Source organism: Salvelinus alpinus, chromosome 3, assembly GCF_045679555.1.
Source record: "Salvelinus alpinus chromosome 3, SLU_Salpinus.1, whole genome shotgun sequence".
Lineage (NCBI taxonomy): Eukaryota > Metazoa > Chordata > Actinopteri > Salmoniformes > Salmonidae > Salvelinus > Salvelinus alpinus.
This window is the reverse complement of record NC_092088.1, coordinates 57175843-57198657: the sequence shown is the minus strand read 5'-3', so window position 1 is coordinate 57198657 and position 22815 is coordinate 57175843. Positions and strand designations below refer to the sequence as shown.

General features: G+C 41.8%; 1 protein-coding gene across 6 annotated transcripts; it reads left to right on the top strand.

Annotated features, from left to right (window-relative positions):
* Nucleotides 1–269: 269 nt before the first annotated feature.
* On the top strand, nucleotides 270–22129 carry LOC139570989 (serine/threonine-protein phosphatase 4 regulatory subunit 3-like). Of its 6 annotated transcripts, none has more exons than XM_071393401.1 (16): nucleotides 270–809; nucleotides 1863–1918; nucleotides 5634–5732; nucleotides 6161–6784; nucleotides 10099–10176; nucleotides 10284–10400; nucleotides 11503–11619; nucleotides 13489–13620; nucleotides 13796–13898; nucleotides 19501–19542; nucleotides 19634–19792; nucleotides 20087–20256; nucleotides 20338–20477; nucleotides 20696–20835; nucleotides 21051–21160; nucleotides 21331–22129. In XM_071393401.1, the coding sequence occupies exons 1-16, from the start codon at nucleotides 668–670 to the stop codon at nucleotides 21427–21429; spliced, it is 2328 nt and encodes a 775-aa protein (XP_071249502.1). In that variant the 5' UTR covers nucleotides 270–667; the 3' UTR covers nucleotides 21430–22129. The 6 variants fall into 6 exon arrangements, with proteins under 6 accessions (XP_071249502.1, XP_071249500.1, XP_071249504.1 ...); XM_071393399.1 differs by having other exon boundaries at nucleotides 20970–21160; XM_071393403.1 differs by having other exon boundaries at nucleotides 21051–21198; nucleotides 21331–21468.
* Nucleotides 22130–22815: the final 686 nt, after the last annotated feature.

The window sequence follows — 22815 nt, the reverse complement described above, 5'->3', positions numbered from 1 at the left end:
CTTGATTTAAACCTGTGACCTCTCGTGATGGCATATTCCAATCTTCTACATACTCATTGTTTTAGTTCTACAATATTTAGAGTTGGCATCATTTATTGAAATCAACAGCATTATTGTATATATATATTTTTGCCAAGGACAGACAATGTAACAGGTCTGTCGGTTTCGATATTGCCACAATAACGCCCCGTGTACACTAGCACGCGGTACCGCGCGGTGAAACACCGCTTCCCATTCATTTTCAATGGAAGGAGAGGGCGGGGGACCTTTGGGCGGCGCGAATGTGGCGTGGGACACACCGGCTTCCGTAGCCCCTCGTAGGAGACCCCGCGGCGGTAACCGTTTGATTGACGTAGGGAAGAAAAAGACAAGATCGGATTACAAGATGGCGGTCTCTGGATGATAGTGAAGAGGCCGTCGTAGTTGTTGTGTTTTTAACGGTGAATTGTACAGTTAGCTAGCTAGAAATCCGGCATTCTGCGGGGGAAATAATCATAATCGTAATATGCTCGTGAATTAGCTTTACGTTTTAGCACATTATTGCAAAACATGCGGGTAGAAACAAAGTTTGAAGTTCGGGGATAAGAAAATAGCTAGGCAACTATTTGAAATAGTGAACCAGTGGCTAGCTAACGTTAGATTGTTAGCTTTTCCGTTCAAGGTAACCATGTCGGATACTCGGCGGCGTGTGAAAGTATATACGCTGAATGAAGACCGACAGTGGGATGATAGGGGCACAGGACATGTCTCGTCTACCTTTGTCGAACGACTGAAGGGAATATCATTATTAGTTCGGGCCGAATCCGACGGTAAGTTGTTAGCTAACATATCTTATTAGCAGATGGTCAGATAACGTTAGCTCGTCGCATGTTTGTTTTGTTCGTAACGCAGCTATCTAGTTGGCTGGTAACATTAACAGGCCGCAAATTCAATAAATCAACATCGCTAACTAGTTTGCGAACAATCGGCGACTGTAGTTAACTAACGTTAAACCACCAACTGAACTAGCTAGCTAACGTTAGTAGCGTAACGTTACAGTAACTGCTGCCGTTGTGAATTAGTTATTCTAGCCATCACACTATTGCTAATGCTAGTTGGCTACCGTTAACTAGCTAATGGTATCTATTTAACGTTAGTTAGCTAACAAATTTAAACGTTTACTTGTATTAACGCTAGCTAATGTTATTGGTGGTTGGGCTTTAAGATCAAATACAAATCATCAAAACAAATTGCTTTAGGTAGCTCGTTAGCTAATTAACGTTTGCTGTTTATTGATTCGGTTATAGTTATCTAACGTTAACTAACATTATTTACTCAAACCAGCTTGTTAGCTAACTAACCTAGTTGGATGACTAGCTAGCCAATGCTTGGAAGTAAAGTGTGGTTTAACTGACTTGCTTTGTAATCCTGTTTTCCTTTCAATTAATTGTTTATAGCTATTTTGGTACAGTAGCTAGTTAACCCTCGGTACAGTTTAAAAGTACTATATCCAGCTAACGTTAGTTAACTAACGTTACCTGGTCCAATGTTACCTTACCTTAGCTGGCTAGGTAATTAACGTTAACCAGCTAGTAAACTTACTTAGCTTACTCGGTAATAAATAAAGGGACATTTGCTTGCCAGTCAAAAACATACACATTATGTAAGCTAATTTATGGGTAGTTGTCCTTGTTTACATGCACAGTTCGTGTCAGTAAAGGTGTGGTGTCTAGGTTTCAGCAGTAAGACTGACAATTACAGTTACAACATCTGTCTTATTTGAAGAACATGTTCTTTCACACCCATTTTGCGAACATTTAGGCATCAACTAATTATTTCAATAAGGTAGTGGGTAGCTAACTAAATTCCCATTTGTCTTTTAGGCTCACTTCTTCTGGAGTCTAAAATCAGCCCAAATACTGCATATCAGAAACAACAAGTGAGTATTCTGCCTCTATAACGGGTAGGTTAGCGTTTTTTCGTCATTAGTCTTGTTCTGGAGGCAGTGGGCACTAGCTGGCACAGCCACAGTAATACAATCTGATTTGAAAGCTAACCTTAACCACACTGCTAACTCTAATGCCTAACCCTGACCAAAAAGCAAATGTTTGTTTTCATGAATTTTTACATTGTAGCACATTTTGACTTTGCAGCTGACCTATGGGGAAATTGCTCAGTTCTGCCTCCTGGACAAAGCTCATGACAATATGTCAACCTGTCTATATGTAACAGTATAACTTTATGGTGTCCCCTCGCCCCAACACGGGCGCGAACAAGGGACCCTCTGCACACATCAACAACTGACACCCACGAAGCGTCGTTACCCATCGCTCCACAAAGGCCGCGGCCCTTGCAGAGCAAGGGGAACCACTACTTCTAGGTTTCAGAGCAAGTGACGTAACTGATTGAAACGCTATTAGCGCGTACCCGCTAACTAGCTAGCCATTTCACATCCGTTACATATAAAAGCTCATGACAATATGTCAACCTGTCTATAATGGACTGCTCTGTGTACTTATTCCACATTTTGTTGTTACAGCCTGAATTCAAAAAAGCATCAAGTATATATTTTTTTCTCACCCATCTACACACAATATTCCATAATGACAAAGTGAAAACATGTTTTTAGAAAGGTACGCACATTTATTGAAAATTAAATGAAGAAATATCTCATTTACCGAATTCAATACATGTTAGAATCAACATCTTGATTGTGCAATATTTGGGCATTATTTTCTAAATTCTTCAAGCTCTGTTAAATTGGTTGTTGATCATTGCTAGACAACCATTTTCAAGTCTTGCCATAGATTTTTCAGGCAGATTTAAGTCAAAACTGTAACTCAGGAACATCCACTGTCTTCTTGGTTGTATGGTTGTATTGTACGGTGCATTCGTCTCGCAGTGTCTGGTGTAAAGCAGACTGAACAAGGTTTTTCTCTCCGATTTTGGCTGTGACTGCTCAGTTTCTATTTTTCCTGAAAACTCACCAGTCCTTAACTATTATGAGCACACCCATAACATGATGCAGCCACCACTATTCTTGAAAGTATGGAGAGTGGTATTCAGTAATGTGTTCTATTGGATTGCCCCAAACACAAAACTTTTGATTCAAGAGAAAAAGTAAATTGCTTTGATATTTTTTTGCTGTATTACTTTAGTGTCTTGTTGCAAACAGGATGCATGTTTTGGGATATGTTTTTCTGGAACGGCTTCCTTATTTTCACTCTGCTAACTAGGTTATTATTGTTGAGTAACTACAATGTTGTTCCATCCTTCTCCTATCACATCCATTAAATTCTAACTGTAACAATTCCATTTTGACATTATGGCTTAATGTGTATAGGCCTGATCTTTATTTAATCCCGTTTAAATGCAGGCTGTAACAAAACAAAATGTAGAAAAAGTAAAGGGGTGTGAATACTTTCTGAAGGCACTGTAACTTCAGTGTTTTCTTTGCTCTGTGTGTCATCCATTTCTAAAAGTAGCCTGTTTTAATGTCACGTGCAAAATGACAGTGAAATGCTTTTATTGCAAGCTCCAAACCCAACAATGAGGTAAGCCGAATCATTGTCAATGTAGCGCTAAAAATAAGGTAGAACAAAAACACACAAGAAATAAGAACACAAGAAAATAAGCTATATACATGGTTAGTTCCAATACCATATTTACAATATGTAGGAATACTGGAGTGATGAAGGTAGATATGTATATGGGTTAGTTGACTAGGTATCAGCATGTATGATAAACAGAGTAGCAGCGGTGTAAATTATGATGGTGTGTGTAGTCGGTATAAATTAGTGTGTAGTAGAGGTCAACCGATTAATCGGCTTGGCCGATAATGTATTGCCGATTTCAAGTTTTCATAACAATCTGTAATTGGCATTTTTGGACACCGATTATGGCCAATTACATTGCACTCCATGAGGAGACTGTGTGACAGGCTGACTACCTGTTATGCGAGTGCAGCAAGGAGTCAAGGTGCTAGCTAGCATTACACTTATCTTATAAAAAACAATCAATCTTAACATAATCACTAGTTCACTACACATGGTTGATGATATTACTAGTTTATCTAGCTTGTCCTGCGTTGTATATAATCGATGCAGTGCCTGTTAATTTATCATTGAATCATAGCCTACTTCGCCAAACGGGTGATTTAACAAGCGCATTCGCAACAAAAAAAAACACTGTCGTTGCACCGATGTGTACCTAACCATAAACATCAATGCCTTTCTTAAAATCAATACACAAGTATATATTTTTAAACCTGCATATTTAATTAATATTGCCTGCTAACATGAATTTCTTTTAAATAGGGAAATTGTCACTTCTCTTGCGTTCTGTGCAAGCAGAGTTGGGGTGTATGCAGCAGTTTGGGCCGCCTGGCTCGTTGTGAACTGTGTGAAGACCATTTTTTCCTAACAAAGACCGTAATTAATTTGCCAGATTTGTACATAATTATGACATAATATTGACGGGTGTGCAATGTAACAGCAATATTTAGACTTAGGGATGCCCACCGTTAGATAAAATATGGAACGGTTCCGTATTTCACTGAAAGAATAAACGTTTTGTTTTTCGAAATGATAGTTTCCGGATTTGACCATATTAATGATCTAAGGCTCGTTTTTCTGTGTGTTATTATATTATAATGAAGTCTATGATTTGATAGAGCAGTCTGACTGAGCGGTGGTAGGCAGCCGCATGCTCGTAAGCATTCATTCAAACAGCACTTTCCTCCATTTTCCAGCAGCTCTTCGCTATGCTTCAAGCATTGTGCTGTTTATGACTTCAAGCCTATCAACTCCCGAGATTAGGCTGGCAATACTAAAGTACCTATTAGAACATCCAATAGTCAAAGGTATATGAAATACAAATGCTATAGAGAGAAATAGTCATATAATTCCTATAATAACTACAACCTAAAACTTTTTACCTAAAACTTCTTACCTGGGAGTATTGAAGACTCATGTTAAAAGGAACCACCAGCTTTCATATCTTCTGAGCAAGGAACTGAAACGTTAGCTTTTTTACATGGCACATATTGCACTTTTACTTTCTTCTCCAACACTTTGTTTTTGCAAATCATTAAACCAAATTGAACATGTTTCATTATTTATTTGAGACTAAATTGATTTATTGATGTATTAAGTTAAAATAAGTGTTCATTCAGTATTGTTGTAATTGTCATTATTACAAATATAAATAAATAATTTGTCCAATTCATTCGTATCGACTTTCTTTGGTCCTCCAATCGGTATCGGCGTTGAAAAATCATAATCGGTCGACCTCTAGTGTGTAGAGTCCCAGTAGTGTACACAGAGACGGTGCAAAAGTGCACGGGTCAACTCAGTCTGTGTAGCCATTTTGTTAGCTATTTAGCAGTCTTATGGCTTGGGGATCGAAGCTGTTCAGGAGCCTGTTGGTGTCAGACTTAATGCACCAGTACAGCTTGCCGTGTGGAAGCAGAGAGTAGTCTATGGCTCAGCCTTATGTATCTAAAGAATTCTGCATGTGTACAGTTGCAGTTAATTTGAGATTATTATGAATTTTTTTTTTTTTTAAACATTTATGCAAAAACCAGATTTACAAATTTCTTGTTATGAAAATATATGTTTTTTCAACTTGATCATGAGAATGTTTTTCCCCCTCAGGACACCCTGATTGTGTGGTCCGAAGCAGAGAACTATGATCTGGCCCTGAGTTTTCAGGAAAAAGCTGGCTGCGATGAAATCTGGGAAAAGATCTGTCAGGTATTGTACCGTGTTTATATGATTTTGTAATTCAGTGTAAAGTTTATGATACACTACTATGCTCGTTAGTCTTTTTATGGTACCAGAAAGCACACTTAATACTACATGTCACTACTGTTGGTGACGCATGTACACAAATAAGTTAAACAACATCCTTTTGCAATAGCACATTGTCTAGAGCAACTGATTGTACTGTATTTTCTTGTTATTTTAAGCCCCAGTACTATGAATAGCCATGTCTGTGCTTAGGTCACTGCTTTTTCTTTAGGGGGCAGTAAACAAACAAATACATGTCTCTTACAAAACTAAGCCATTTAATAATTAAGTATAGAATATCATGTAACTGAATTTTCTCCTTAGCAATACGGGACTATAGTCTTTCTCTCAGTAGTTCTTACATGTGGCCCCGTGTCTAATTTCCTCCCCAGGTGCAAGGGAAAGACCCTGCGCTGGAGATCACCCAGGACCCCATCGATGAGTCTGAGGAGGAGCGCTTCGAGGAGATGCCAGAGACCAGCCACCTGGTGGAGCTGCCTCCATGCGAACTGGCCCGGCTAGAGGAGATCGCTGACCTTGTGACCTCTGTCCTGTCCTCGCCCATCCGCCGGGAGAAGCTGGCCCTGGCCCTTATGAGCGAAGGTTACATGAAGAAGCTGCTGCAGCTCTTCCAGGTGTGCGAGGACCTCGACAACCGGGAGGGCCTACACCATCTGTATGAGATTATACGTGGAGTGTTGTTCCTCAACAAGGCGGCTCTATTCGAGGTCATGTTCTCGGACGACTGTATCATGGATGTGGTTGGATGTCTGGAGTTTGATCCGTCGCTGGTGCAGCCTAAAAAGCACCGGGAGTTCCTCACCAAGACGGCCAAGTTCAAGGAGGTAATCCCCATCACGGACTCAGAGCTGCGGCAAAAGATCCACCAGACGTACCGGGTGCAGTACATCCAGGACATCATCCTGCCCACACCTTCTGTCTTCGAGGAGAACTTCCTTTCCACCCTCACATCCTTTATTTTCTTCAACAAGGTGGAGATAGTCAGCATGCTGCAGGTGAGTTACTGCAAACCACAGAACCCTCAGAAAATGTTCTCTTCCATTTTGCCGTTCTTGACTAGAAATCCGTTTGTGTTGTCTGAACTGCCTCTTCAGCTCTGGTGTTTTCAGTTTAACAGATTACATTTTAGTGTGTTCAGTGAAGGTAATAAAGCACAATCACTTAACTCACTACATATCACAAACTTTCACACCATTGTCAATGTAGATGATAATGTTTTTCTGCTGGTGGTTTTATTTTCCTGTGAAAAGTATGAAACATTCCCTCCATCTTCAGATTTGAACATCAATTGTAATCATTACATGTATGTGATATTCTGCTGTTGTCATCAACCTGGAAATTATTAACTTTATGAATGTTTTTTATTTAACAGTAATGGAATGTCATAAAATATGTTTTTGCTGCTTTTGTCTGCAGTATTGTAAATCAATGCTTGTGACTTCTCTAAGGATTAGTTCTATATCAAACTGTTTGTCTTTGGCTCTATTGTTAAAAGGGTTTGTAGTTGATGGGTTATCTTCAATTTTAATCAAGGTATCTAATCTGAAATCAACATGCCCTGATGTTTGTCTATGATCTCACATTAACAACAATGAGGTTGTGGCGCGATTTACATTTAAGTTCCCTTGTTGGCACTTCGCAATATAATTATAGAAGTTTAGAAGTTCAAGAGGGACTTGGTTAGGGATGTGACAGTCATGAGTTTTTGGATGATGGTTATTTGTCACTAAAATGACCACGGTCACTTTTATAATCATGCAAAGGGAAATAGAACATTTTTATATACACTACATGGCCAAAAGTATGTGGACACCTGCTCGTCGAACATCTCATGGCCATTAATATGGAGTTGGTCCCCGCTTTGCTCCTATAACAGCCTCCACTCTTCTGGGAAGGCTTTCCATTAGATGTTGCAACATTGCTGCAGAGACTTGCTTTCATTCAGCCGCAAGCATTAGTGAGGTCAGACACTGATGTTAGGCAATTAGGCCTGGCTCACAGTCGGCATTCAAATTGATCCCAAAGGTGTTCAATGGGGTTGAGGTCAGGGCTAAAGTCCTACATTTGACAGTGTATGTGAGAGCAAAATCCTAGCCATGAGGTCGAAGGAATTGTCCGTAGAGCTCCGAGACAGGATTGTGGCAAGGCACAGATCTGATCAAGGGTACCAAAAAATGTCTGCAGGTCACCAAGAACACAGTGGCCTCCATTCTTAAATGGAAGCCGTTTGGAACCACAAAGGCACTTCCTAGAGCTGGCCGCCCGGCCAAACTGAGCAATCGGGGGAGAAGGGCCTTGGTCAGGGAGGTGACCAAGAACCCTATGGTCACACTGACAGAGCTCCAGAGTTCCTCTGTGGAGATGGGAGAACCTTCCAGAAGGACAACCATCTCTGCAGCACTCCACCAATCAGGCCTTTATGGTAGAGTGGCCAGACGGAAGCCACTCCTCAGTAAAAGGCACATGACAGCCCACTTGGAGTTTGCCAAAAGGTACCTAAATGACTCACCATGAAAAACAAGATTCTCTGGTCTGATGAAACCAACATTGAACTGTTTGACCTGAATGCCAAGCGTCACATATGGCGGAAACCTGGCACCATCCCTACGGTGAAGCTTGGTGGTGGCAGCCTCATGCTGTGGGGATGTTTTTCAGCGGGAAGTACTGGGAGTTTAGTCAGGATCGAGGAAAAGATGAACTGAGCAACGTACAGAGATCCTTGATGAAAACCTGCTCAAGACCTACTGGGGTGAAGGTCCAGACTAGTCTCCCAGTCATCTTATGTGTATACTGTATTCTATTCTACTGTATTTTAGTCAATGCTCAATTAAATATTTGTCTTTATTAATTCCATAATTGTACTTTTAGATGTGTGTGTATTGTTGTGAATTGTTAGATGCTAATGCACTGTTGGAGCTAGGAACACAAGCATTTCGCTAACATCTGCTAAATATGTCTGTGACCAATAAAGTTGGATTTGAAGGTTCACCTTCCAACAGGCCAACGACCCTGAGCACACAGCCAAGACAGCGCAGGAGTAGCTTCGGGACAAGTTTTGAAGGGGGTTTGAATACTTTCTGAATGCACTGTGTGTATGTATGTACAGTACCAGTCAAAAGTTTGGACACACCTTCTCATTCAAGGGTTTTTATTTTTACTATTTTCTATATTGTATAATAGTGAAGACATCAAAACTATGAAATAACACATGGAATCATGTAGTAAACAAATCAACATATATTTGAGATTATTCTAAGTAGTCACCTTTTTGCCTTGAGAACTCACTTGGCATTATCTCAACCAGCTTCATGAGGTAGTCACAATTAAAAATTGTGCCTTGGAAAGAAATTCCTCAAATTAACTTTTAACATCTTAATGCGTTTGAGCAAATCAGTTGTGTTGTGACATGGTAGGGGTGGTATGCAGAAGGAAGCCCTATTTGGTAAAAAACTAGTCCATATTATGGCAAGAACAGCTCAAATAAGCAAAGAGAAACCACAGTCCATTACTTTAAGACATAAAGGTCAGTCAATACAGAACATTTCAAGAACTTTGGAAGTTTCTACAACTGCAGTCGCAAAAACCATCAAGCGCTATGATGAAACTGGCTCTCATGAGGACCGCCACAAGAATGGAAGACCCAGAGTTACTTCTGCTTCAGAGGATACGTTCATTAGAGTTTACTGCACCTCAGAAATTGCATCCCAAATAAATGCTTCACAGAGTTCAAGTAACAGACACATCTCAACATCAACTGTTCAGAGGAGACTGCGTGAATCAGGCCTTCATGGTCAAATTGCTGCAATGAAACCACTACCAAAGGACACCAATAATAAGAAGAGACTTGCTTGGGCCAAGAAATGGGAGCAATGGACATGAGACCGGTGGAAATCTGTTCTTTGCTCCGATTAGTCCAAATTTGACATTTTTGGTTCCAACAGCAATGTCTTTGTGAGACGCAGAGTAGGTGAACGGATGATCTCCGCATGTGTGGTTCTGTGAAGCATGGAGGAGGTGATGCTGTCGGTAGCTTCGGGACAAGGTCCTGAGTCCATGTTACCACGGAGACAGGCTCAACCATGTTGGCTGCAGCCGTCTTCAGTCTGCTGTTTGTTCCACAACACTTCTTGGCAATTTGTCTCCTTTCACATCGAACCACCGATATAAAACATGCTTACTTTTACTGCTTTTGGCTAAGGTTTGTCGACTTCATAATGTAGTACGTAAAGTCCTGGTGCTTTTTCAACATGACCACAAACTGTGATGCAGTATGTTTTTGTAAACTTTTTATCCCTGCCTTGCACTACAGGAGGATGAGAAGTTCTTAACTGAAGTCTTTGCACAGCTAACGGATGAAGCGACAGATGACGGTAAAAGGCGGGAACTAGTAAGTTGAATGATCAAATTGTTTAATTAAAAGCATGCAAATACTAAGCTTTAATGCCATGAAGGTTTCAGTGACATACTGTCCTCTGTTTTCCTTCCTCTTCACAGGTGAACTTTTTCAAAGAATTTTGTGCTTTTTCACAAACCTTGCAACCGCAAAATAGAGATGCTTTCTTCAAGACTCTGGCGAATCTAGGCATTCTTCCTGCTCTTGAAATAGTCATGGTATGAATGGTTTTACTACTGTATGCATGTGCGTATTAAATGTCAAACAGGTTTTGCATATTTGTCCTAGACATTTTGATGTGACAAAGTTCTCTTGATCCCTTGAATGTGAAATGCCATCTCAACTTCAAGGGCTGCATCTTGGAAGCATGTCAAAATAAATGTAACAGTATGTCTCTTAACCCTGAACTTAAAGGTATTAAGTCAGTCCAGATTGCACCAGGCTCCTGAGCCCCTAAAGCAGGGGTGTCAAACTCATTCCGTGGAGGGCCTAGTGTCTGCTGGTTTTTGTTTTTTCCTTTCAATTAAGACCTAGACAACCAAGTGAGGGGAGTTACATAATAACAGAGGTGGAAAAGGTACTCAATTGTCATACTTGAGTAAAAGTAAAGATACTTTTACTTGAGTAATTTTATATTAATGTAACACAGTAAAATACTTTTAGACTTTTACTCAAGTAGTATCTGATTTTAAATGTACTTCAGTACAGTGGTGGGAAAAGTACTCACTTGTCATACTTAAGGAAAAGTACAAGTAAATGCTATCCATCAAATTCCTTATATTTAGCAAACCAGACGGCACAATTTCCTTTACTTTTTTTGACAGCCAGGGTCACACTCAAACATTCAGACGTAATTTACAAATGAATAATTTGTGTTTTGTGAGTCAACCTGATCAGAGGCAGTAGGGATGACCAGGGATGTTCTCTTGATAAGTGTGTGAATTGGACCTTTTTCCTTATACTGCTAAGCATTCAAATTGTAACTAGTACTTTTGTGTGTCAGGGAAAATGTATGGAGTAAAAAGTAAATAATATTCTTTAGGGATGTAGTGAAGTAAAAGTAGTCAAATATAAAGTACCGATACCCAAAAAAACGACTTAAGTAAAAATACTTTAAAGTACTACTTAAGTACTTTACACCACTTCTTAATAATCAGTGACCTTAATTCATGAATCAAGTCCAAGGGAGGAGTGAAAACCCGCAGACACTCTGCCCTCAGTGGAATGAGTTTGACACGTGCCCTAAAGAAACACCTTGATGGCGCTGAATGAGTTATTAGTTTGAGCACACTATCAGTGTGTGTCTCACCGTCTCCACAGGGTATGGACGACCTGCAGGTGAGGGCTGCAGCCACAGATATCTTCTCCTATCTGGTGGAGTTCAGCCCCTCCATGGTCCGGGAGTTTGTTATGCAGGAGCCACAGCAGACTGATGATGTAAGTATAGCATCAACCTTGTCACATAACTAGGTCTACATGAAATGTGACACTGGTGGGCAAATTTCTCTGCCACATCTAGGTGTCATATGGAGCTGTGATTATGTAAATAAAGGCATGATTATTTACCCAGTAAAATGTACAGTGGCTTGCGAAAGTATTCATCCTCGTGGAATTGTTCCTATTTTGTTGCCTTGCAACCTGGAATTAAAATATATATTTTGTTGGGGAGTTTGTATCATTTGATTTACACAACATGCCTACCACTTTGAAGATGCAAAATATTTTTTCTTGTGAACAAACAAGAAATAAGACAAAAACAGAAAACTTGAGCGTGCTTAACTATTAACCCCCCGAAAATCAATACTTTGTAGAGCCAACTTTAGCAGCAATTACAGCTGCAAGTCTCTTGGGGTATGTCTCTATAAGCTTGGCACATCAAGCCACTGGGATTTTTGCCCATTCTTCAAGGCAAAACTGCTCCAGCGCCTTCAAGTTGGATGGGTTCCGCTGATGTACAGCAATCTTTATGTCATACCACAGATTCTCAATTGGATTGAGGTTTGGGCTTTGACTAGGCCATTCCAAGACATTTAAATGTTTCCACTTAAACCATTTGAGTTGCTTTAGCAGTATGCTTAGGGTCATTGTCCTGCTGGAAGGTGAACCTCCGTCCCAGTCTCAAATCTCTGGAAGACTGAAACAGGTTTCCCTCAAGAGTTTCCCGCCAGTCCCTGCCGATGGAAAAACATCCCCACAGTGTGATGCTGCCTCCAACATGCTTCACTGTGGGGATGCTGTTCTCAGGGGGATGAGAGGTGTTGGGTTTGTGCCAGACATAGCATTTTCTTTGATGGCCAAAAAGCTAACATGTAGTCTCATCTGACCAGAGTACCTTCTTCCATATGTTTGGGGAGTCTCCCACATGCCTTTTGGCGAACACCAAACATGTTTCCTTTTTTTTTCTGGCCACTCTGTCGTAAAGCCCAGCTCTGTGGAGTGTACAGCTTAAAGTGGTCCTATGGACAGATACTCCAATCTCCGCTGTGGAGCTTTGCAGCTCCTTCAGGGTTATCTTTGGTCTCTTTGTTGCCTCTCTGATTAATGCCCTCCTTGCCTGGTCCATGAGTTTTGGTGGGCGGCCCTCTCTCGGCAGGTTTGTTGTGGTGCCCTATCCTATTCCATTTTTTTAAATAATGGATTTAATGGTGCTCCGTGGGATGTTCAAAGTTTCGGATATTTTTTTATAACCCAACCCTGATCTGTACTTCTCTACAACTTTGTCCCTGGCCTGTTTGAAGAGCTCCTTGGTCTTCATAGTACCGCTTGCTTGGTGGTGCCCCTTGCTTATTGGTGTTGAAGACTCTGGGGCCTTTCAGAACAGGTGTATATATACTGAGATCATGTGACAGGTCATGTGACACTTAGATTGCACATGTGGACTTTTTAAAAACTAATTATTGGACTTCTGAAGGTAATTTGTTGCAGAAGATCTTATTTAGGGGCTTCATAGCAAAGGGGGTGATGCACGCACCACTTTTCGGTTTTACATTTTTTTGAATTTTTTGAAGCAAGTTATTTTTTTCATTTCACTTCACCAATTTGGACTATTTTGTGTATGTCCATTACATGAAATCCAAATAAAAATCTAATTAAATTACAGGTTGTAATGCAACAAAATAGGAAAAGGCCAAGGGGGGTGTGTACTTTCTCAGAGCACTATAAAATGCTAATTGAACTGTTCCTTATAATAGGTGTTATGTTTACCCAAGCATATATTTTTCGGATCTTTTTCAGTGATTAGATGTTTAGGAAGTTCAAGGTTCCCTGTGGGTGTTGCGGCTCAAAGTTCCTCTCTGTGTGCATTAGGATGTGCTGCTGATCAACGTGGTGATAAAGCAGATGATCTGTGACTCGGACCCTGAGTTGGGTGGTGCTGTGCAGCTTATGGGGCTTCTACGCACATTGATCGACCCAGAGAACATGCTGGCCCCCACCAATGTAAGACCCTGTCCGATCTCTCACTCACTCACTCACACACAGTTCTGTCATAACACTGGGTTTAATGATTATTGTACAAGAATACAGAATTATACCAAACTTTCATACATTTTAAAGATCTCTGCAATATGTCAGCATCACTGTCTAATCGACTTCTTACTTTGAATCCCATTAGAAAACAGAGAAGACTGAGTTCCTCAGCTTCTTCTACAAGTACTGCATGCAGGTCCTCACAGTCCCTCTATTGGCCAGCACTGTAGATGAGAAGAACTGTAAAGGTGAGCAGGGGGGGACCTTTTGATCTAAATGGATGTATGCATTGTGTGTATGGTCTCATGTCGTGCTTGAATGGGTGTGTTTAGGTCCAGCTGTATGTGGATATGCATGGCTTTATGTTGGACAGTATAATGGCGCCGGAGGGGATGGTGCTTTTTTGCGCTGATCCTAACTTGTTTTTATGCCTAATGTTTGGCCATTTAATATGACCGAAAAGAGCTTCTGGACTTCAAAATAACGATTACTAACCTTGATTTGGATGAGGACTTCTATTTCAAGGTGAAGGACATAACGCTCATCCCAGACCAGGCCCAAATCCCCATAACTCGGAGGAGGTGGAAGCAGCGACTCTAGAGGTCGGTGTTCGGGATATCTAACCTGACGGCGAGTGGACAAGTCGCCATTACCCTACGTTCTACTGACAAATGTGCAATCTTTGGAAAATAAACTGGATGAGCGCCCTTCAAGACTATTCTATCAGCGTGATCTGAAGAACTGTGATATGCTATGTTTCACCGACTCGTGGCTGAACAAGGACATGGAAAATATAAATCGAGCTGGTTTTTCTTTTCATTGGCAGGACAAAACAGCTGCATCCGGTAAGCTGAGGAGAGGGGGTGTACATCACTTTGTCAACAAGTTGGTCCCGATCTCTAATATTAAGGACGTCTTGAGGTTCTACTCGCCTGAGTTAGAATAGCTCATGATAAATTGTAGACCCCACTATTTACCAAGAGTTTTCTTTTATTTTTCGTAGCTGTCTGTTTACTACCACAAACTGATGCTGGAAAGAACACCGCACTCAACGAGATGTGTAGCGCCATAAGCAAAAAAGACAACAAAAAAATGATCGCCCAGATGCAACCGGGGATTTTAATGCAGGAAAACTGAAATTTGTTTTACCTCATTCCTACCAGCATGTCTCCTGTGCAACTAGAGGCAAAAAAAAAACTCTACATCACCTCTACTCTACACAAAGAAAACTCTCCCTCGCCCTCCATTTGGCAAATCTGACCATAACTCCATCCTCTAAATTCCTGCTTACAAGCAAAAACTCAAACAGGAAGTGATGAGCTCAATACGGAAGTGGTCTGATGAAGCAGACGCTAAGCTACAGGACTGTTTTGCTAGCACAGATTGGAATATGTTCCGGGATTCATCTGATGGCATTGAGTTTACCACATCAGTCACTGGATTCATTAATAAGTGCATCGATGACGTAGTCCCCACAGTGACCGTACGTACATGCACTATACGTACCAGTCAAAAGTTTGGACACCTACTCGTTCCAGGGTTTTTCTTTTCTTTTTTTACTATTTTCTACATTGTAGAATAATAATGAAGACATCAAAACTATGAAATAACACAGAATCATGTAGTAACCAAAAAAGTGTTTAACAAATCAAAATATATTTTTGATTATGCAACGTAGCCACCCTTTGCCAGCTTTGCACACTCTTGGCATTCTCTCAACCAGCTTCACCTGGAATGCTTTTCCAACAGTCTTGAAGGAGTTCCCATATATGCTGAGCGCTTGTTGACTGCTTTTCCTTCACTTTGCGGGCCAACTCGTCCCAAACCATCTCAATTGGGTTGAGGTCAGGAGATTGTGGAGGCCAGGTCATCCAATGCAGCACTCCATCACTCTCCTTCTTGGTCAAATAGCCCTTATACAGCCTGGAGGTGTGTTGGGTCATTGTCCTGTTGAAAAACATATGATAGTCCCACTAAGCGCAAGGCAGATGGGGTGTTTTATCGCTGCAGAATGCTGTGCTAGCCATGCTGGTTAAATTTGCCTTGAATTCTAAATAAATCACCGACAATGTCACCAGCAAAGCACAATCACACCACCACCTCCATGCTTCACGGTGGGAACTACACATGTGGAGATCATCCGTTCACCTACTCTGCGTCTCACAAAGACACGGTGGTTGAAACCAAAAATCTCAAATTTGGACTCATCAGACCAATGGACAGATTTCCACCGGTCTAATGTCCATTGCTTGTGTTTCTTGGCCCAAGCAAGTCTTCTTATTGGTGTCCTTTAGTGGTGGGTTCTTTGCAGCAATTCGACCATGAAGGCCTGATTCACGCAGTCTCCTCTGAACAGTTGATGTTGAGATGTGTCTGTTACTTGAACTCTGAAGCATTTATTTGGGATGCAATTTCAGAGGCTGCTAACTCTAATGAACATATCCTCTGCAGCAGAGGTAACTCTAGGGTTTCCTTTCCTGTGGCGGTCTTCATGAGAGCCAGTTTCATCATGGCGCTTGATGGTTTTTGCGACTGCATTGAAACTTTCAAAGTTCTTGAAATGTTCCATATTGACTGACCTTCATGTCTTAAAGTTATGATGGACTGTCATTTCTCTTTGCTTATTTGAGCTGTTCTTGACATAATATGGACTTTGTCTTTTACCAAATATGGCTTTCTTCTGTGTACCACCCCAGCCTTGTCACAACACAACTGATTGGCTCAAATGCATTAAGAAGGAAATAAATTACACAAATGAACTTTTAACAAGGCACACCTGTTAGTTGAAATGCATTCCAGGTGACTACCTCATGAAGCTAGTTGAGAGAATGCAAAGAGTTTGCAAAGCTGTCATCAATGCAAAGGGTGGCTACTTTTAAGAATATCAAATATAAAACATATTTTGACTTGACACTTTTTTTGGTTACTACAATGTTTCCATATGTGCTATTTCATAGTTTTGATGTCTTCGCTATTATACAGTGTAGAAAATAGTAAAAATAAAGAAACGCCGGAATTAGTAGTTTGTCTAAACTTTTGGCTGGTACTGTATATACAAAAGTGTGTGGAGACCCCTTCAATTTAATGTATTCAGCTTTTTCAGACACACCGTTGCTGACAGATGTATAAAATCGAGCACACAGCCACACTCCATAGACAAACATTGGCAGTAGAATGGCCTTACTGAAGAGCTCAGTGACTACCAATGTGTCACTGTCATAGGATTCCTCCTTTCCAACAAGTCAGTTCGTCAAATTTCTGTTTTGCTAGAGCTGCCCTGGTCAACTGTAAGTTCTGTTTTTGTGAAGTGGGAATGTCTAGGAGCAACAACGGCTCAGCCGCGAAGTGGTAGGCCACATAAGTTCACAGAATGGGACCGCTGAGTGCTGTATCGTGTAAAAATAGCCTGTCCTCGGTTGCAACACCGACTACAGAGTTCCGAACTGCCTCTGGAAGCAGTGACCGCACAAGAACTGTTCAACAGGAGCTTCATGAAATTGATTTCCATTGCCGAGCAGGCGCACACAAGCCTAAAATCACCTTGTGCAATGCCGAATGTAGGCTGCAGTGGTGGAAACGTGTTTTCTGGAGTGGTGAATCACGCTTTACCATCTGGCAGTCCGACGGGTGAATCTGGCTTTGGCGGAAGCCAGGAGAACGCTACCTGCCCCAATGCACAGTGCCAACTGTGTAAGTTTGGTGGAGGAATAATGGTCTGGGGCTATTTTTCATGGTTTGGACTTGGCCCAAATTTTAACACTACAGCATACAATGACATTCTAGACGATACTGTGCTTCCAACGTTGTGGCAATAGTTTGGGTAAGGCCCTTTCCTTTTTCAGCATGACAATGCCCCCATTTTCAAAGTGTTGTCCATACAGAAATGCTTTGTCCAGATTGGTGTTGATCTTGACTGGCATGCATAGAGCTCTGACCTCAACCCCATCGAACACCTTTGGGATGAATTGGAATGCTGACTGCAAAGCCAGGCCTTATCGCCCACCATTAGTGCCCGACCTCAGTAATGCTCTCTATGGCTGAATGGAAGCAAGTCCCCGCAGCAATGTTCCAACATCTAGTGGAAAGCCTTCCCAGAATATTGGAGGCTATTACTGCTGCAAAGGGGGGACCGACTCCATATTAATGCCCATGCTTTTGGAATGATATGTTCGACGTGCAGGTGTCCACATACTTTTGTTCATGTAGTGTATCCTAACCAGAAGCCATGGATTACAGGTAACATCCTCACTTAGCTAAAGGCTGCCGCTTTCACAGAGCGGGACACAAATCCGGAAGTTTATGATTTTTCCCCCCCCTGCTACACCCTCCTATGAACCGTCAAACAGGCAGTGTCAATACAGGACTAAGATTGAATCCTACTACACCGGCTCTGATAGTCGTCGGATGTGGCAAGGCTTGCAAACGATCACAGACCCAGCAGCAAGCTGCCCAGTGATGCAAGCCTACCTGACGAGCTAAATGCCTTTTTATGCTTTCTTCGAGGCAAGCAACAGTGAACCGCCACACCGGCGGTCACAAGTCATGATGGCAGTCAAATTCCATGTGACCGTTTAGTCACGGTAATTAGGCTTTTTCAAGCTCTGATGATGCTGATGGTCATTAGTAGTCTCCCAAACTTGCTAACTGCCTGGTACTCAGCAATCTATTGTCAAGTTGAAAAAAAAATAAACTCTTGACATTTTAATACAAATGTAATGGAAAATCTAATCAAACACCTCATGAGCGCTCATGTTGCGTAATATTTCTATAGGCTATGCAATTGCGTGAGAACAGAGTTTTGATGGCCTCTAATTAAATATATAATAATAATAATATATATACCTTATTTACATACGTATTCAGACCCTTTGCTATTAGACTTGAAATTGAGCTCAAGTGCAGCCTGTTTCAATTGTTCATTCTTGAGATGTTTCTACAACTTGATTGGAGTCCACCTGTGGTAAATTCAATTGATTGGACATGATTTGGAAAGGCACACACCTGTCTATATAAGGTCCAACAGTTGGCAGTGCATGTCACAGAAAAAAAAACAAGCCATGAGGTCGAAGGACTTAGAGCTCCAAGACAGGATTGTTTCGAGGCACAGATCTGGGGAAGGGTACCAACATTTTTTCACAGCATTGAAGGTCCCCAAGAACACAGGCCTCCATCACTCTTAAATGGATGAAGTTTGGAACCACCAAGACTCTTCCTAGAGCTGGCCGCCCGGCCAAACTGAGCAATCGGGGGAGAAGGGCCTTGGTCAGGGAGGTGACCAAGAACCCGATGGTCACCCTGACAGAGCTCCAGAGTTCCTCTGTGGAGATGGGAGAACCTTCCAGTAGGACAGAAAGATCCTTGATAACCTGCTCCAGAGCACTCAGGACTTCAGACTGGGGCGAAGGTTCACCTTCCAACAGGACAACGACCCTAAGTACACAGCCAGTGGCTTCCGGACAAGTCTCTGAATGTCCTTGAATGGCCCAGCCAGAACCCGATTGAACATCTCTGGAGAGACCTGAAAATAGCTGCAGCAACGCTCCCCATCCAACCTGACAGAGCTTGAGAAGAATGGGAGGAACTCCCCAAATACCAAGCTTGTAGCGTCATACCCAAGAAGACATGAGGCTTATTGTGTTACTATTTACTTTGTCTTTGTTAGTTTTATTTTTAACTGCATTGTTGGGAAAGGGTTTGTAAGTAAGCATTTCACAGTAAAGCCTGTACTTGTTGTATTCGGCGCATGTGACAAATACAATTCTATTCGATTTCGTTTGTTGGGATCTGTGTTGTGTTAAAGACTTATCCATTTGTAAGACTGATATTCATTACTTTTACTGTGTTTTCCAGATCTGCAAGAGGGGTCCACCAAGATCAACCCAGTGTGTCCTGGTATGTAATCATACATTGATACTCCCAATCATAATTCTCATTTATATTAGTGTCTCTTTCCCTATTGTAAATGCATGTTTGTGTCTTTCAGATAATTTCCAGACAGCCCAACTCCTGGCTTTGATACTGGAACTGCTGACGTTCTGTGTAGAGCACCACACGTACCACATAAAGACCTACATTATGAACAAGGACCTGCTGCGACGAGTTCTGGTGCTAATGAACTCTAAACACACCTTCCTTGCGCTGTGTGAGTCACTGGGAAACACTACAGAGGGGATATGTGTTCAAGAATAGTGGAAGCACCAAGAATTGACAAACATTCTGTATGTCAGTAGACTGAATTTGTTTATTCATAATTGAATGATTTGATGAAGCACATCATGATAAAAAAAAAAACTTTGGACCCTTGGCTCCTGGGTGGAGCATAATCATTGATATAACTTAAATGTACTGCTTGTGGTGTAAATAGTTGCAATATGGAGTTTCCTCAACTCCTTTTTTCAAGGTGTTGATTGTACTGATTTGTTATGTCTTTTAACAGGTGCTCTGCGCTTCATGAGGAGGGTAATTGGGCAGAAGGATGAGTACTACAACCGCTACATTGTCAAAGGGAACCTGTTTGAGCCAGTCATCAACACTCTGCTGGACAATGGAACTAGATACAACCTCCTAAACTCAGCCATCATTGAACTCTTTGAGTTCATCAAAGTGGTATGCCCATATTCACCTTTTAACATGTCTGTTTACCATTTTACCACACGTATACACCCTAATATCTATATATCTCTACAGGAGGATATCAAGTCCCTCATAGCACACATTATAGACAACTACTACAAAGCACTTGAATCCATTGAATACGTCCAGACTTTTAAGGGCTTGAAGGGCAGATATGAGCAGGAGAAGGACCGACAGACTCTGAGACTCAACAGGTCAGTAAGGCATCATCTCCCAAAGACATGGACAACTAGAATAGAGTGGAGAAGTTGATTTGTGGTTTGTTTCAGCCAAAGAGGATAGCATATAATTTAATAGTAGTTTGTGTTGAGCAGAGTAACTTCAGCAGTTTTGCATTGTCGAGTGACTTAAAACATTTTATTGGTTATTTACATAAAGCCTGTTAAAAGTAATCTTGACGTTATTCAAGCAGATATCGTAGGGATGCCCGAACGCTGGACGAGGACGAGGATGAGGAAATGTGGTTCAATGAAGATGGTGAGGCTATTGAGAAAAGCAGGCCTGAGGAAGAGTTCCCAGAGAGCTATGGAAAGTATATGGAAGCAAAAAAAGGTAAGTGCCTCCACTCTGCTCAGTGTGTGTGTGTGTGTGTGTGTGTGTGTGTGTGTGTGTGTGTGTGTGTGTGTGTTCAACCCCACAACTTGTGGAATGGTATGTTCACCCTATGTATTTCCATCTCTTTGCAGTTAAAGAGAGTGACAACAAAGAGAACTTCCCAAAGCGGACCCCAACTGGCAGCTTTAAGTTTACCTTCTCTCATTCTGCAGGGGCTGCCAACGGTGCCAACTGCAAGCCAGCCACCTCGCCCACCTCTGCCGCCAGTCCCAACGGCTCCCCCGCCAAGTCGGCAACGCCACCCGCCACCCCGGTAGTCAAGGTGAGCTTTCCCTGTCAACTGCCATTCTAGTTGCCAAGGTGAGCCATATCCTCTTTTTACCTGTCAATCTGTAGTAAAATGCCCCATCTGCCTGCCACCCCAATAGTCAATATTATCCAAACCTCAGGGTTTAGTCACTTGAGTTCTGTGACCTGTGTTCTTGTTGACAGACTGCGATGGTCGGCCTTGTAGACTACCCTGATGATGAAGACGAGGAGGACGAAGATGAAGAGCAGTCCCCACGGAAACGGCCCCGTCTGGGCTCATAAGCCAGTGAAGTCCCTTGGTCTTGGTCCGCTGTGCCACTGTCACAGTCCACTGGACAGAGACCACTCCCGCCGTCCTACCCTTCCAGCCTGCTCCTACGCCCCCCCTACCTGGCCTGTGGACCAGAGAGGTTGATCAGTGCCAAGGTTTCTCTGATGCTCCGGCAGGGACGCAGCACTTCACGCAAACCTCAGCCGCTCTACAAAAGGGGGAGCAGGGGCTAACGGGAGAGCCAGTCAGGCTAGCAGGACTAGCCGCTTAGTAATGGAAGCTTGATTGGCTGACCCCATAGAACTGTTAATTTGGGTTGGGTGGAGAGAACTAGGCAAAATGAGGGTTAACAAAAAAAAACTAACCAACAGAAAACAAAGTTGCTTAGTTGCGAGGAGCAGGACTCAACCGTCGAAGCTGGGGCTGCATCGCCGAGGCTCACACACACCTACATCAGCCAGGAGTCCTGTATTCATGAGTTTATTAAAAGTACTGTACAGTTATTTTTCTTTTTAATAATTTGCCCCTTAAGTGATTTTAAAAGGGTAGAGCTATACCTGCCAGTGTATTGCTTTTGCACAAATGGTGGGATCACTGTTCACCCTTTTAATTCAATTATTTGATTCATTGTATAAAGCAAGAGTTGCAATGCTGGTTTTAAAATAACATGTATTAAACGGCAGTAAAGTCACTTTTGCAGCCCACTGAGAATGTCTAAAGTCTGTGTGTATTCAGTGGCTTTGACCTACTGTGGCTCCCAGAGGTGTCTTTGTTAAGAGAAGTCATTTTTCCAGCAGATAGGTGTGTCCTTTAAGCCCTCCTCATACTAGTGTTCCAGTTCAGTACTCATGGATTTTGTTGCTAGCACAGTCCCTGTGGGTCAGAGCATATTTAAATCCTAAATTGCAGCAGTGGTGGTTTAGGCCAGCTACTGCCATTTTATATAGACATTCCTAATGACAGATGAAGTGTGATGTCAGGGAAAGGTGGAAAGCATTTCAGTCTGAGTACGTACAACAGCTGAGTGCCCAAATGTAACCATTTCAAATATGTCTAGATTGTGTAGGTTTGTCTCCGTGAACATTTTGGACAAGTGCATTTACTACCACTATTCTAAACATTTGATACGTTTTCAGATTGTGACCCTGGCATTGTGTGAATCTAGCTTTATTTTAATCTGGAGGAGTTGAATTTAACCAATGATTTATATTTACACTAGATGGCTGTTAGGGGGTGCTGTGTTGGAAGCCACAGTTCCTAAATCTTGGCACTCCGTCAGTGTAAAAAAATATTTAGAAATGCATTTGTCTACATTCATGTTTGGCATATTTATTCTTAGACACCTTTAATGAATACTTTTTAAATGATATTGTGAGCTAAACATATATATTTTCCTT